A 17,273-nucleotide genomic window follows, 5' to 3' on the forward strand; every position below is an offset into this window, starting at 1 on the left:
TTCGTTGTTTTTGTTTTTTGGTCAGGATGATCTGTCTCTTGATAAGAGTAGGATATTGAAGAGTAGGATATTATTATACTACGATAACAAAAATTTAGACACATATCCAAAACAATAAGTTTCTAAAAAGACAAAATTTAAAAAGTTTAAGTTAACTTAAAAATAAAAATCCCCCTTATCCCACAGGGAACACACAGTGTGTTCCAGGAGAAGCCGCTTCCCTTGGAAAATCTGTGCTATAAAGCCAGGGTACCCTGCTTCAGGTCATACAGCAATAGGACCGCAGGCAGTGCAGGCTTTGATACAGATGGTGCTGTCTATAAACACGTGTTTCACACTGTGACCTTCCCAGCCTTAGAATATGTGACTCACACACACACACACACACACACACACACACACACACACACGTGCATGGCACTTACTATAATTTCCCTGAGGAGGTCAAGGCCTTCACAGGTGCTGCTCCGGCAGTCACCTGAGTTATGAAACAGACCATCGGAGTAGATGAACGTTGCATTCACAGTCACATTTAGGCCTGTTACCCAGAAATGAGGAAAGATCAGAAACCAGTGTTATGCTTCCACAATTTACCCTGCTGTAAGACAACCCTTGCTAATAGTTTACGCTCGGGAGGAGGGGTCTGGGGGGGACTCAGGAGAGGGAAGTACCCGTGATGACTAACCTCAGTTGTCAACTTGACTACATTTGGAAGTAACCCAAACCAAGCAGCTGGGCACACCTCTGGATTTCTCTAGGTTGGATGTCTTGAGTGGGAGACACACTATATCCTGATCATTTGAAGTCAGAAGATCCACTGTGAATCTGGGTCACTCCTTCTGGTGACTGCCCATATAAAGGGCAAAGAAAAAGCCAGTGTGTGCCTTTCTATCTTCTTGTTCTCACTCTCACTGGCAAGCCTTTCTATCCTCAGCTATTCCTTCTCTGGTAGACTGGAAACTAGCTGCTCTTGAGGACCTCCCTGGGACTCCAGCACCACATTGGGACTGCTGTGACATCCAGTCTCGTGGACAGAACAGTACCAGATTTGTGGCCTTCCTGTCAGGAGAGAGTCTTTGTTGGGTTACTCAGACCACAGCCTGTGAGCCACTCCAATAAATGCTTTACTAACACAGAGATATATGTTAGTTCATTCTATTAGTTCTGTTCCTTAGAGAAGCCTGACTAACACAGTATTCAAATTCAACTCCAAGAATATTCTGAATTTATCTTTTCTTTCTTTCTCTTCTCTCTCCCACCTTTCTAGATCCAGCCAACATGACACATTTTAGTAGTCTCCTTAAAAGAGTAAAGTCTACAAAAAACAGAAGAAATTCTTTGGAGTTCAAACATATGTGTTCCTAAAAGTTGAGGCTTCATCTTTCTGAGAATAGAAGCAATTCTCTTCTTCTACACTTGATGCAGAGATGTGTCTGCCAGATCTGATATATATAACATCCTTCCTTCCTTTCTGGTTACTGTTTAATTCAAGAACATTTATATTGGTGCTTTCTTCAGTAGGAGACCCAGCTGAGGGATGGAGTTCTTGGATAGAACTGGCTATCCAAGAGGCCAATGTGATTAAGCCAATCAGAGAGACTTGGTAAAGAGGTAGGGGGCTGTGGTAGGCTAAAAGAGTAGTTAACACTTGAGTATAGCTATAAACTTGCCATAGTACTGAACAACTATTTTTTTTTAACACGGATATATTTATTTGTGCATTGAGGAGCAGGAAAACCCATGGGGACAGGCATTTGGAGGTCACAGAGCAAGGAGTGAAAGTCATTTTTCTCCTTCTTTCAAATGGGTCCCAAGGATCCAACTCGGATCCTCAGGCTTGGTGACAGGTGCCTTAACTGGCCTGAGCCATCTTGCCAGTACCCACTACCCACTGCAGAACCTTTGTCCTACTTAATTTGCACAATATTAGGAAGAATAGACTGGGGAGATGGCTCAGCAGTGAACATCACTTATTGCTCTTGCAGAAGACCTGGGTTCAGTTCTCAGCATCCACATGGAAGCTTAACAACCATTTGCATCTCCTGTTCGAGGGGATCCCATACCTTTTTCTGACCTCAATAGGCACCAGGCATACATATGGTACACATACATCACATGTAGGCAAACAGTTATAAATATAAAAAATTAAAAATCTAAAAATATTAGGGGGATATAGTGTCTTTGGAGTCAGGGTCCAGGATAAACAAAGCTGGAATGGGTCTGGGGACTTGGCAGCAGGCACGTTAGGAAGGGCCGTAGCAAGCGAAGCTGGCTGCAGTCTTGGAAGTTAACAGGAAGATTAAGGAGGTGGTGGTAACTGCAAGCTACCTCCTCTCTCAGGTGTGTCCCCTGCCTCCCCCATCCCATCTTCCACCCCTGACAGCAGGAGAGTTCGGCTCCTTCCCACCACTGCAGAAATGCTGAGCCGTTTACAAAACTGGGGCTCCAGGCAGACCATGACACAGATAAATCCAAGTGTGAACCCCACAGGGAGCCGGGAAAGGAGAATCATCACGTGTCAGACCTGATGATGGACGGACACGTGACTTCTCCACTGTGGTCCCACTTCCGTACCCTCTTACAGGCAGAACGGCCACTCTGTGCCTGACCTTGACCTGTGAGATTTTGCAAGAATCATTTCATTTAATCCTCTTCTGAATCCTACAAGGTTATACTTATTTTGAAATGAAGCAACAGTGTTCCCGTGAGGTGGGTTCACATTCATCCCTCGTGAAGAGTGGAGCGGGAAAGTGGGCAGCGTGAGTCTAGGTCAACTCTGAGGTCCTAAAGAGCAGCACTTGTTGAGATGTAAAGTCGCTTCGGAGGGGAGGGACAATCCTGCGCGATCACAGCTGTTTTCATACTTGTACCGGGTGGGCCTTCACATCTCCCACTCTCTCTCTCTGATGGAACTTTTTAGAAGCTAGAGAATGCATATTTTTGTTGCAGTTTGACTATAGAAGCAAGCAGTAGATCATGTCCTTCTTAGATTAAACTGAACATTAAAGACAGTTACAGAACTTTACCTCAGTTTCATTCTTTCATCCTCCCTCTTTTTTGTTTTTTGGCCAAAAAAATTTTTTTTTAAATTTCCTCTAGTAACAAAATGAATGTTAATTAGTAAATTGCTTGTTACTTTTTAGTGAACTTACAGGCAAGTGTTTAATTCCCAATCTAATAAACATCAATATATTTAAGTACATAAAACTACTGATGGCCCTCACTTTTTTTAAGACCATGAAGAAGCATTAAGATCAACTTTTGATCCACTGATTCGGAACATATTGCACTATGACACCTACGCATATTTTACTGCTCCATTATTTTAATTTGGCAGAGGAATATCTACGCTTCATCTCTCCCAGTTCTAAGTGATTAAAAGAAAAGATAGAACATTTTTTTCAAACAGTAATATGACTTCAAGTTGAAACTTTAAAAATAAACAGGCCTCTTGTCCTGGCAGTTTTATGTCATTGTGACGCAATCCAGAGTCAATGGGGAAGAGGAACTGAGAAACTGCCTCTGTAGGATTTGCCTGTAGGTGACTCTGTAATACACTTTCTAAACTAGTGACTGATGGGGAAAGTTCCAGCACATTGGGAATGGTGCCATCCCTGGGCTGGTGTTCCATTCTGTAAGAAAGCGGGCTGAGAAAGCAAGCCAGTAAGCGTCGCTCCTCCATGGCCTCTGCATCAGCCTCCACCTCCGGGTTCCTAGCCTGATGTCAACATCCCCTGATGATGAACTATAAGTTATAAGGATAAATGAATCCTTTCCACCTGAGTGGCTTTTGGTCAGGATGTTTTATCACAGCATTGAAACCTTAAGACATGCTATGTCATGTTCTCCTAGCTGCACCCCAACCCCACCAGGTGGTTTCAATCTACAGAAGATGGGTAGAAAGCAGGACCCTACCTTTTCTGCCCCAGGCTTTGGGACTGGAGTCAGGCCAACACGAAGTGGCAGCTACATGCTGAGGTCTGGGGGAAGGACTTTAACACATGGGACTCTACACAGGAACACATTTCCTCAAGGAGCTGAGGCTGAGGCCTGAGGGAATCTTTTCTCAAGTTTTTCATACCATTTTCTCACATTATTTTCTACTTATCCTTCAATACCCATACAGCTTTACGAAGTCTGAAAAGAAACTGATTGCTTACTTTATGATGTTACCTACAACCTTTATATTATCGATTCTTTCTAACGTCCTCCTCATACAATGTTTACATATTTTTTTCCTAAATAACATGCTCGACATATTTAGAATACAAGGAGTCTTTCTTTTCTCTAGCCTGGTCCTCTTGCGTTTAGTATGTATGGACATAACACAAAATGGATAATCAAGTGCCAACCTCTAGGCATCTCTCTGTCTTCTTCCGACTCCACAGAACTCTCTATTGATGAACCCATTCTTCCACCTCAGCATTGTAACTGTTACAAATGAGAGGACTGAGTGAGAACTAACACATCACTCAACCAGGACATGGTGGAGCAGAACTCAGATTCAGGCTGCACGAACTCAGCTACCACGACATCATCCAATACTTTTTTGCTATTTATTGGATGTGTCAGGCAAGATGTTCTTCTACGAGCAGCAACAGTAACATCAACACTGTTCCTGACAGAGATGAAAACAAGCCCTGGTTACTGAGGACTCATATGCTTCCCTGCCTGAAGCGCTTCCTTCTGTGGGTTTTCTCACTGAAGCTACACTCTACCCACATGCCACGACTGCCATTTATCCTGGTTTTATGGATGAGGAAACTGAGCTCCAGAAAAGTTAGGTTACTTGCTTCAGGTTGTACAGATGGGAAAATAGTTGGTCAGGAATATGAATGAAATCCCATCAGAATCCAAATACTTGCTGCTAATGGTATTCCATTGCTTTGTCTTTGAAAAGTGTGGTTAACGGTGGGTCATTTACAGTGGCAATATGATGCACTTGAGAGACTAAGACAGAAAAACATCTACATTTTATTTAAGTGGGCCTGATGTAAGGTGATTGACATCTGCTGTGAAGCCAGTGTCCACCATGGCAGCCTCCCACGGTTGTGGCGATTAGCGAGATGGTGTGATGAAGGACTCTCTAGAACTTTTCCAGTGCATGACAGACACTCAGGGAGCAAACAGAGTCTGCTGGAGATGGTCTGATGCTTGTAATTTATGCTAATTACTGGCCCTCAAAGCTGGTTACTGCTGGGAGACACCTATCCTTGTTGTGTAAACCTGGCTAAGACGTTATTCCTGATTGGTTGATTGAAGTCTGAAAACCTGGGCAGGGAAGAATGGGGTAGATGTGGCTAAGACTCCCAGGCTCTGGCCTCAAGAGAATCATGGGAGACAGAAAGACTGGAAGAGAGGAAGAAGGACACCATGGTGGGTTAGCATGGAGAAGGAACCTTATGGGCCAGGAGGAAGGACTCCAAGGATGGCATGGATAGAGAAAACACCAAGATGAAAAACATAAGCAAGAATCTATAAGATTATGGATGGAAGGTAGCCCAGACAGGAATGGTTAAGGCAGATGACACTGGAAGGGGGCTGGGAGGTAGATGAGGTTATTGAAAGTAATTGCAAAAAATTAAAAATGGCAAGTGTAGGTAGAATATCTGCCCAACCCAAGCTAAAGAAGGCAATTATAAAAATCAAACAAGTGTTTATCTGTTACTAATTTTGATAGCAGGTTAAATAATATCACCATGATAATCATAGGGCAAATGAAAAACGTTATTTATCCCAACACCATTTTTGTTTACTATAACATGTCTCTGAGAGGTAGACAGGTTTATTACCCAGGGTACCAGAGCGAATCTTAATCCAGGGTTTTAGATTCCAAATCCAACCTCTTCCCCTCAATAAATATGTGCGTGTTATTTCACGACCTCAGTAAATATGTGTGTGCTCTTACACAGCCTCCCACTTCTACTGTTAAGCCTAGATCAGACTGCCTCATGTGCATTTGAATCTAGCTTGCACACAACTGGAAAGATTACATATATACACAGAGCAAGTTCACATATATATGTGTGTGTGATCATATATATATATATGTGTGTGTGTGTGATCATATATATATATATGATCGTATATATATGTGTATGATCATATATATATGTGTGTGTGTGATCATATATATATATATATGATCGTATAGATGACACATATATATGTGACTGTTGCTCTCATTACCACAAGATTTTAAACAGAGTATTAAGACAAGCCATCTTTAAGACCACAAGTAACCATTAAGATGTATCAATTACTCATTGACTCATTAATCCTATTTGTGGCAATGTAGTCTCAGGTAATGGAGAAAAGCTGTCTACGGGAAAAAGTTCTGGAGCATCGTAAAAATAACTGCAAGAAATTAAAAACAATAAGGTTTTTTGACAAGAAAATGTTTAGATAACCTAGGTGGTGTCTGTTCTAAGGAACACTTGTGGACATTCACATGGTGACTGTGGTGGCCTAAAAGAGCCACTTGTGGGGTAATGTGACGCGACGCAGCGACGCAGAGGATGCGAAATTGTTCCTGTGCCATACCCATCACCCATTCTCCAAAACAAGGCACCAAGGAAGAGCATACGGGTGGCGCAAAATTACTGCGGGCACTTGTTTTACTTGATGTGTTTTATGTTGAATTATAAAATTGGTTTTGTGAATAAAAGAAAAGGTCAAGAAAGGCAACAATTAATTCGACTGTATATGTATAACCCTGGGTATCTCTGATAGTGAGAGCCATGGGAGATAGGAAGAAGCCACATGGCCAGAGAAAAGTCTTTCTCTGAATAAAACCTTCCAGAGGAAGGTTCAATACTACTATGAGTTTCTTCCTTGTTGACCAGAAACCCTGTGAGCCCTCGGGTCCAGCCCAAATCTTGCCCCTGAACAGCTATGGAAAGGAAGCATGGCAGCTCCAGCGGGGCAAGAAACCTAGTTTTCAGTGGGGTATGTCACTGCTATGCCGGCTTCACCTTTTCTTCCCGCAGGGTGGGGCGGAACAGAGCCCACTGCAACCCCTCTCCCCAGGAAGGGAAGATGATGGGGTTTTGAGATGAACTGAGAGGAGTCTGGGCGGTTAGGCAAAGTCTGCAGAGGTCTGTGCCTGGAAGCCCAGTGAAGGAGAAGCCCTCCACCATCATCTTACCGGCCTTGGTCAGGCGCGTCCTCACAATGTCCAGGCCTTCGTTCACAGCGTCCTCCAGGTTTTCAAAGGGTTCTTCGAAGGCTGCGTTGTCCATCATCAGGACGCTGATCTGGTAGTTGCCATTGTGGCAGTTCTTCCTATTTTGGAAGTCCCGGTCCGCCAGCACGGGCTGGAGGAGCGGTACCAACCACACAGCCAAGCCCAGCAGTGATGTCATGACCTGGCTCACCGCAGCACCATGGCCCCTAGGATTGCTTGCGTGTGGAGACACAGGGAGCCCCTCGGGACCGCCGCTAGCAGGGTCCCTCGGTCCTCTCTTCCTCACGCACCGTTCTGGTCCTGCCACACTGGTCACACGGGCCGTGAAACGCAGCCTACCTGCCAGTAATTACCAGGTACCTTATGGAAGGCGGTAAAGCAAAGTTCACTCCTGTGTGTTTGCACACAGAAAGGTCAGAGCCATAAACGGCAGGATTACCGGGGCCCCGTCCAATAGAAATACAGCAGTTCGTGACACATCACTGGGAAGAGGGAAGAGAGGAAGGGAGCAGTATATTTTACATAACAGGATTCATGAAATGGAAAATAAAGGTCGAAGGGCTTGTGGAAAGCCAAGCCCGGGACTGACGGCCCATTAGCACTTCAGCTCTAGCTACACATTAGAATGGAAACCTCTGCTAGGAAGAGCTGTTCCTCCACGGTCCAGTCAGCCTCCATTTATCACGGCTTCACCACACGTTACATAGCAGCATGGCTCTGGGGACATAATGGCCAGCGAGGGGATGCATGAACGTCCTCGTGGGTCACACATTCATTCTAATGGGGTGGACAAACTTCAGACTGGTGAACAGCTAAGGTCAACAGTGAAGAGCATTACAGAGCACTGTGGGGACACGTGGAAAATCGGCACAGTAACATACTCGATGGTAGAAAGTCAAGGAAGCTTCCTTGAGACCTTAAGTGTCCCTAAGCCGAGCTCTGAAGGATAAACGGGCGTTAGCTGAATGGGAAGGAGAACAACTCCTGCTAGGCAAGGGGGTGAGCTGTGCAAAGACACAGAGGTGGAAGGGGGGGTAAGTTTGAGGAATGGAGGGACATGGCATGACTGGCACACGCTGAGCTAGGAGGCAGGGGGTAATGGAAGGCATCCGAAGAATGGGCAGAGGAATAACATGGGCTGCATAACACATTGGGAGTTTGGACTGTGCTTTAAAGTCTGGCAGGGAACTTTACTTGGTGATTTTTTTAATTTTTAAATGTGTGATAATGAGGATTTAACTTAGTCTCCTACATAAATCAAATGCCTTAAAAAAATATGTTTGTGTGTGTGTGTGTGGCTGTGACCATACCATGATGCACACATAAAGGTCAAAAGGCAGCCTTGAGTACTAGTGTTCCACTTTGAGATGGAGTCTGTTGTTGTTTGTAGCTGTTTATGGTAGACCAGCTGGCCTGGGAGTTTCCAAGGTTTCTCTTGTCTCCTCCTGTGGCACTGAGGGAATTGCTTATGTACACCGCTATCTCAGACGGTGTGTGGGTTCTGGGGATCCAAACTTGAGTTCTCACACTTGTGTGGCAAGCTCTTTTCTTCCTGAGCCAACTCCTCAGCTAATCATGTGACTTCTGACTTCAAGCTGTCAAGGAAGAAATGTCGTGGAGAGACGTAAGCATAGAATCAGAGAATTCATGTAGGGTCTTTTCCTATGGTACACACAAGTTAAAGGGGGCTTGGAAAAGTTGAATGCAGTGGAGATGAGCTCAATGTGTCTAAAACTGAAATGGTTGGGATTTTTCTGGGTACAGTGGCACACGCCTGTAATCCCAGAACTTGGGGAGGCAGAGGCAGGTGGATCTCTGTGTGTTCAAGGCCAGCCTGGTCTTACAGAGTGGGTCCAGGACAGCTAAGGCTACACAGAAAAACCAAAATAATAAGAAGAAGAAGAAGAAAAAAGAAAGAAAGAAAGAAAGAAAGAAAGAAAGAAAGAAAGAAAGAAAGAAAGAAAAGAAATGAAAAGAAATGAAAAAAGAAAAGAAATTGATGGGACTTGATACTTACTGAGTTTGAGATCTCAGGGAGAGGGTACCTGAAAGGTGTTTGTTTGCTCAGCATTAGGATCCTGAAAGGGCAGCAGGTTTAAAAGAGACCATGACTTCTGTCTTGGGACAGATTGGTTTTATACCTGTCTGTGCAGACGTGAGAAGAGAGCCTATGTTTAGGTGGAGGTTCGGGAATAAGAACAGAGGAGTTGTCAGGTGGGTCAAACTGTCATTGTTTCCAACACTGACTTCAAACTGGGAAAAATAAGCATGTTAACCACCATTGAGCATCTTTCATAGACATAACTTAAACTCCATTTTCAATCTTCCCAAGCCAAGAAGTGTGAACCACTGGTAAACGCAGCCAATCTAAATAGAAGTAAGCTTCCCACTCTAAAGAAATCTGTGCAGTCTAAAAGCAACCCTTATAGGTCACCTGCATGGCCTTTTGGGGATGTCTCTTTCCTAGATGGTAGCATCCCCCTTTAAGGGACAATCAAGAAGATGGTCTTTTTTAGAACATAGCTTGGAACAGATCCTGTGGATGATTCTAGATAGCAGTTCCGCCTCCTGGCACAGGTTTGGGATTGCTTGGTTTATCACTGGTTCCCTTGTCTTAGCCTAGCTGGTTCTGGAGTTTAGTTCAGTTGAAAGAAGGACACTTTGGACTGCTCTTTAGATCAAACACCAGTGGATAGGATTACTAAAAATAAATGGCAGTATCCTTGGGACTCATTTTTTTTTTAAAGATTTGTTTGTTTACGTGTGAGTACCTTCATGAGTTTATTTGCAACTTGTGCATGCAGATAGACATGGAGGCCAGAGAGAGCGAAGATTCCCTGGATCCAGCATTCTAGGCAGCTGTATGCTTGGAACCAAACCTGAGATTTCTGCAAGAGCAGTAAGCACTTTTAACTGCCGAGCCATCTCCCTGTGTCCATGTACTCATGGTTCTTATCTGTTCATAGTAGCCAAGAACAGGAAAAATAGGCTGCTGCAGGAAGTCTACTCAGCTGTTGAAACAAGCCTCTCTTTTGCCAAAAGTGGAGGAGACAGTCAGAGTGATAAGGGAAGCGGACTTCACGTACAGGGGGCATTCTTATTAGTGTGGAAGTTGCATTGTCTAAGTGTGGGTCGGAAGGAGCTGGCATAAAGGAAGAGGGAAAAGCATAGACGAGGAGAGGTAGGTAAATAAGAGACTACAGTTCAGGAAACTGAAGCGATGAGCTTCTCAAGCCAACTTTTAGGTGGTACTTAATATATACCCATACTGCTAGACAGGTGTCCGGGGCCCCCAGGAGTTTGTGTGCCTTGGTTTAAATTGACCTCTGGAAGGAGGCAAGGTGTCTGCTGAGAGAGAAAGGAGAGCTTGGGCAGCCATAGGCTGAAAGGGAAAGGGTGAGCTTGGAAAGTTCCTGCAACAAGTAAGTGGGCCACTCTGAAGCTGTTTAGTAGTGAGCACTGAGGTTAGTGACTGTGGAGTTACTGGCACTTATCACTCAGCTTTATGACTTTCTCCAGCAAGCTTCAACTGATGAGGAATAGGCCCAGGACAGTGAGTGACTTCGCCTATTTAGGAGTGGAAAATTTCTAGGTAGGAACAATGAAAAATTGGTGGGTTTGAGAAGCTGGCAAAAAAGAGAGGGTATCTAAAGAGTCAGCTTATAAGACCTGAATAAAATGAAGAGCTAGGCATAATGGTATACAGTTATCCCAGCATTAGGAAGGCAGCGGGAGAAGGTTTATTAGCAAGACCAGCTTGAGATACATTTGTTAAGATCCTGCCTAAAAACCAACCTACAGCAACAGCAACAACAGTTGAATGAAGAAGGAAGCAGATGCAGAAAGGGGGGGAGGTGAGATTTTGAGGGACAGATGAGCGAATGAAGTAGAATCGCAGAGAAACGTGGATTCACTGGAGCAGAGGCCTGGTGAAGCAGGTGGAGAGTTTTCTGCATTTCTGCTCAGGGTGGCTGACTGAGCAGGTGGGCAGCAACACATTTGAGTACGAGGACCTCAGTGGCCCTGTGCACCCCGTCCCTGGGGTTCCATTTCTTTTTCCTGGTCGGAATGGCCAAGAGGTGTGGAGAGTAGTCTGTGAAGAAACAAAGCATAGTGCCTGTCGGTTATGGCACAGGTATTTCTGAGGACGTGGGTAACTGGATGAAGGATGGGAGACATGGCGTTCATGTCACAGGAATGATGAGTGGTGAGCAATGCCTTGGGGAACTGTGAGAGAGGCTTAATGGAAAAAAGGCAGAGGGCCTTTTACCTCAGGTGCGTTTTGTTCCCTGGATTGTTCCTGGACATGATTTTGTGACTTCCGTGTTAAACTTTAATTCACATTCAGTTTATAAGACGTGTTTATTCTTGTCAGATGTCGGAACATAGCTATAGAGCCCAATCTGGTGAAAGGATGCATCGAGGGCTGCCCTCAGGGTACTCTGAACCTGGCTATGGCCTTCTGCCTTGCTTTCCTGCTTTCCCAGATATAAACTATAGTAGGTACCAGGCCATTGTGTTTATGTTGGTCAGTGGTGAGAAAGTTCTGGGAAAAGGCTGCTCTGTTAATGTTTAGCTAGTGTGTGCTTACTGGTGTCTATCTACATGTTTTCCTGATCACGTTTTTCTGAATTCAAACAACCTTCCTTGGATTGTTGCCGTCTTTGTTATATTCCTGTATAAAAGTACCTGGAGAGTGAAGTAAACTCGTCTACTGCATTAGATTACAGTTGGCCCCATTCTTCAAGGTCCTCCAATCCCAGATCTTGCAGACAGCTCTGCACAGGTTGACGAAAGTGCACAGGATATCAGGGGAGGAACAAGCAGTGTGGGGAGGAGAGAATGCTGAAGGAGATGCTGGTTTAGGGATGATGGACTGTGATGAGTTCACTCCCAAGTGTCTCCGAGAGAGCGTGTGATGCCTAGGCCTCACAGGCCTTATCCACTACTGAAGAGGAGGCTGCTGTGGCTGTTTTACAGGGCAGGGTGGGTTATGCTGGGTGATGGCTAGCGGTCCTGGTGCTTGGAGAGTGTGATGGTCAGTCTCGACTATTAACTTAGTAGGATTTAGAATCACTTAGGAGACAGACAACTGGGAGGGCCTTTCCAGAAAGAATCAACTGAGGGAGGCAGTCTCACTTTGAAGGTGGGTTTTGGGGTTCCAGACTGACTGAAAAGGAGGAAGTGAGCGGGACAGCAGCACTGACTCAGCTGTGCTTCCTGCCTGTGGACACAGTATGACAGCCTCCTCCTCCTTTCGGTCTGAGCTGAAGCTGTTCTCACCGCCATGCCTGTCCCACTCTGACGGGCTGTGCTCTCCAGCTACACGCCAATAAGGCCTTCCTTCCTGAAGCTGCTTTGGTTCTATGTTTTGCCACAGCAATGAGACAGTAAGTGATACAAAAGCTTGGTGCTAAAAGTAGGATCGTGGCAATGATATAGCCGACCACGTGGTTCTTATCAGTTCTTATCAGAACTGATCTGTGGCGGAAATGTGGGAGAGCCTGCACTTGTGGGCTAAGAAACCCTAGACTGCTGTAAGGAGAACTTAAAGACCATTTTAGTGGGGCATCCAGAAGACCAGAATGTTGAGATAAGTGCAGACAGTGGAAGCCTGCCTCATGAGGTTTGAGGGGGGAAGAGGGCCCTTCCATCGAGAACTAGACTAGTAACCATTTATGCCACATTATGGAGAAGAAAATGGCTTTATTTTGCCAGCGTCCTGAAGTAAGCCTCGAGGACGGCTAAATTCAAAGCTTTCGAGACAATATGACCTCATCTTGTGGCGGGTTGTTACTTAGTGTTCTTAGAGTTACTGTAGAAAGACAGAGCAAAAGGAGATGCCATTGGTGGAGGAAGGAATGAGTGGGCTTAAAGTTGCAGACAAGAGGGGCTCTGTTTTTGTAAATAAAAAAAAATGAGTGTTTGGGCTACAAATTATTTATTTGTCCTGTGATTATCACAGTGGTATTATCTGACCCGCTATCAATCAAATAAAACACAGACACCTGTTGGATTTTATAATTGCCTTATTAGCTTGGGTTGGCAGGTATTTCTGCCTACACTACCATCTCCCAGCCCCTAAACAATGCCATCGCCTTAATCTGGGCTACCTTCTGTCCATAATCCCAAGATACTTGCTTGTATTCTTCATCTGGGCCTTTCACACCATTATTAGAGTCCTTCATCCTGGCCCACATGGTTTCTTCTCCACATTAACCCATCCTGGCATCCTTCTTCCTCCTCTCTTCCCTTCTGTCTGTTTCCCATAATTCTCTTGAACCCAAAGCCCGGGAATCTTAGCCACACCTTCCCCATTCTGCCCTGCCTGGGTATAGGCCTTTAATCAACCAATCAGATAAAATGTCTTAGGCAGGTTTACAAAACAAGGATAGGTGTAACCAGGTCTTGAGGGCCAGTAACTAGAGTCAAAATGAAGCATCAGAACGACCCCCAACAGGCTCAAATAAAGGGATTAGAGGGAAAGAATGACCCCCAACAGGCTCAAATAAAGGGATTAGAGGGAAACTGAGTCCAAGACCCCACCTACAGATGGCTCCAGCTTGCAGTCAAATTCATTTAAGAGAAGAGGGCATCAAGTGAGGCCTGAGTCAGAGTGGAGACCCCCAGGGTGTTGGAGGTGTCAGCACTGTGGACTGTCTGCTGAGAAAAGCTGCTGGTGTGCTGGAGAGGTTGCATGGCTACCCAAGGCTTTTGGAGCCCAGATAACTCCACCACAAGCTCTGGATGATAGTCCTGGAGACAGAGGACTTGGTGTTGCCCTGATGGGTTTCATTGTGCTTCGGCATGCTATTTCCTTGCTATGCTCCCCATTCTTTCTTTTTGTACTGGAAATGTTTAATTTGTCTTATTGTATATTGAGAGATGTATATTATTACATGGGTTTATAGTTAAGAGATCTCCTTGATCAACTTTGGAACTATTAAGGCATTTAGAGATAAATTCCCTCATTTTGTATTGTAAGATCGTGGGGCATAGAGATGGGAGTGGAATATTATGGTTTAAAATGACAGGTTGGCAAGGCCTGGACTTGTGATGGCTGATCTTTGTTGTTAACTTGTTGAGGATTTAGAATCACCATGGAGACAAACATCTGGGAGTGTCTGTGAGGGCATAGAGGACTAATCGAGCAGAGAAGACTCCTAGTGCAGAGGCCATAGAGACTGAAGAGGATACCCATTAACTAGGCTAGTTTCCTAGCAGAGGGAGAGGAACACCAACCCACCCACAAAAACCTCCACCCCAAATTTACCTTGCCTACAAGATGGTCAGGGATAAAGAGAGAACAGAGAGAGCAGAGGTTGAGGGAATGCCCAGCCAATGCCTGGCCCAACCAAAGACCCACCCTATTGGAGAATGCCAGCGCCTGACACCGAACCGTACTCTGCTAAGCTTGCAGATAGGAGCCTTTCAATGTTGTCCTCTGAGAGGCGATACCCAGCAGCACCTCAAAACAGATGTTGAGAGTCACAGCCAAACATTGGACAATGTGTACAGAATCTTGTAGAAAAGTTGGAGGAAAGAGAAAGGATCTGGATGTAACAGGAGCTCCACAAGAAGGCCAACAGGGCCAACTAATCAGGGCCCAGAGGGGCTGGCTGAGACTGAAGCATCAACCAAGAATCATGCATGAACTGCACCTAGGCCCCCTACAAAGATATAGCAGATGGGGAGCTTAGGCCTCACCTGGGTCCTCAAATAAGGGAAGTGGGGACTGTATCATACCTGGACTCACTTGCCAGCTTTTTGATGACTTTCTCGTGGTGGGACTGCCTTTCCAGGCCACAGGGGCAGAGGACATCCCCAGTCTTGATGCAACTTGATGAGCTGGGCTAGATGGAAAAGGGAGCTCCCCTTTTCAGAGGAAAAGCTTAAGGGGTTAGGGGTAGAAGTGCTGGGAGGGAAGGAGAGATGGGGTTACAACAAGGATGTAAAGTGTATTAAAAAATGAAAAATTAAAAAATACAATTGAAGATGACTGGTAGAATTCGGATGTTTGGAAGGAAATGGAGGAGTCTTGTCTGAATCAATAATAACAAGTGATGAATGACCAGACATTCTTACTGGCCAGCATTGTGTGCCTAAGCGCAGTGCCTGGCCTGTGGTGCTTCGGGGTGAAAGGCTTGTTTCTCTCTTCTGGTGGTCTGTTTCCCGGATTCTCCCTTTCCTTCATTCTAAGAAAATCCCCTAAGTGACCTGTGGCAACGTCTGCCCTGACCTCCCAGCTCTTGAACAGCATCTTCGTGTGCCTCCGCAGAGCTGCAGCCTGTGATTGCTGCACTTGCCAGGGGTCTCTGTGAAGTCTGCTGGGCTCCCCTTCTTTTGGAGCACCTTTCCCTGCTCAGCTGGCTGTGTTTACATACTACAGCAAGTTAGAGACAGCCATGATGTCTTCTAGCTATAATAAAGGCTCTGGGATCTTGGAAAGAACTGTTGTCCGACCTCAAACATAGTGGAAGGAAGTCGGGCTGTGGACATCATTGACGCAGTGAGCTGGGGTCATCCTTCAGTTCTGAGGAAGGGTCTCTGCTTTCTGGCGGAAAAGCCAGGTTTTACTTTAGCTCTTGTCCCCTGGTGTGGCTGGAGGATTAGTCTCTCAGAGTTAGTAAATGACCGAGGAAGCAATGACAGAGTTAACAATGACCGAGGAAAGCAGTTAAGAAGCATGGGAAGTTCTCTGAAGCATAAACAGAGGTGCTTCCAGCTTTGTTTATTGATGCATTCTTAGAAGGTGTCTGGAAACACAGGAAAAGCATCAGAATGGTGCCTTGAGACAGCAGGAGTGTGCTGACGTTCCAGAAGGCGGTTTGATGTTCTTAATAAAAGCAGCATGTGCTGTGGGACTTGAACCTAGTTTTGGCTGTTTGCTAAGCATGTGAACCGTGGCAGGTTGTCTAAAGTTTCCAGCCCTCAGGTCTCTGCTTCCCAAAGTGAATTTAGTGTCTATTCTAGCACATTCGACAGCTTAATACGTAGCCACCAGTGGTGCTGGGCTTTGGGCGTGGGCAGGTGTTTACTCAAAGAGAAGCCACTTAGGTGAGGCTGAAGTGCCACCTCGGGGGCAATTCACTGTTTCCAGGGAAACAGCCAAACAGTAAATAGCACGCAATTGCCACATTATCCAAACTTGTCTCTAGTCCAGCCCCGTAGATGTGTGCCACCAGTCCAGGGAGAGACAAAGCCCAGAACTGAAGCAACAACGACACAACAGCAAGCCAAAACCAAAACCTGAAGGAATGACCTGACAGAGCACTTGATGGATATCTTTGCGTCTAACAGGCTCCACCTCACATAGAAGGTGATGATCCCTGCTTGAGTACTTTGTCACTTTGAGGGTCCATAGTGTCAGGAATGGGACAGGCTGTGGCACCATGCAAGGGGCACTACAGTATAGTACCAATTGGCCCTTGCAAATCCTCTGTAGGTCGTCCGGCTCAGTGGGGCACACATACTACCACAGAGTAAGTGGGTTTGTTGGGGAAGCTTCAAGACATGCCTAGAAGCTTCTAGAAATACCAGAGCCACCAGAGCCATGAGTTTATCACTGCAGCAAATGCCAGCTCTCAGGGGCAGGTGTTGGTGTTTAACTCAGTTAGAGCACAGTATTGTGAAGGACTGGGTGCCCACTAGGTGTCCAACAAATCGTCAGCCCCTTGCAGACAGGGTCTCATGTAGCTCAGGCTGGCCAAGGATGATCTTGAACTTTTGTTCCTATAGCTTCCATGGCAGAGTGCTGGAATTACAGGCTTGTCACACTGTCATGGTGCCAGGGATGGTCCTGGGCTTCGTGCATCATGGGGAAGCCTTCTTCCCACTGAGCCGCACCTCAGCTCCATTGTGGTTGTTATTCTTTAAGCCCCTTTTAAGCAGCACAATTAATTTCTCCTGCCCGTGGGCACAGTCGTTCTTTCTTCTGTAATTTTAAATTCAAAGTGTGTTCAGCTGAAATGGATTTAACTAAAGTTATAAGGAAATGCCAGCTTCAGGGGAACAGAGTAATAGTGGGAAGCAACTTCTGTCTCATTGGAGACCTGATGCTGAGGGTCGAGGAGGGATTGGCTCAGCA

The 17,273-nt window shown here is 45.5% G+C and overlaps 1 protein-coding gene across 1 annotated transcript in view; it reads right to left on the bottom strand.

Annotated features, from left to right (window-relative positions):
* The window catches only part of Gucy2c (guanylate cyclase 2C), a 70,702-nt gene extending 63,168 nt beyond the window's left edge, over positions 1-7,534 (bottom strand). The window contains exons 1-2 of the mRNA XM_021644291.2: positions 7,148-7,534; positions 426-538 (exon numbers count right to left, since the gene is read on the bottom strand). Coding sequence (XP_021499966.1) covers positions 426-538; positions 7,148-7,364 — 330 coding nt within the window. The 5' untranslated portion in view covers positions 7,365-7,534. The remainder of the gene's footprint in view (positions 1-425; positions 539-7,147) is intronic.
* Between the last annotated feature and the right edge of the window lie 9,739 nt (positions 7,535-17,273).

This window comes from Meriones unguiculatus, chromosome 5, assembly GCF_030254825.1.
Source record: "Meriones unguiculatus strain TT.TT164.6M chromosome 5, Bangor_MerUng_6.1, whole genome shotgun sequence".
NCBI lineage: Eukaryota > Metazoa > Chordata > Mammalia > Rodentia > Muridae > Meriones > Meriones unguiculatus.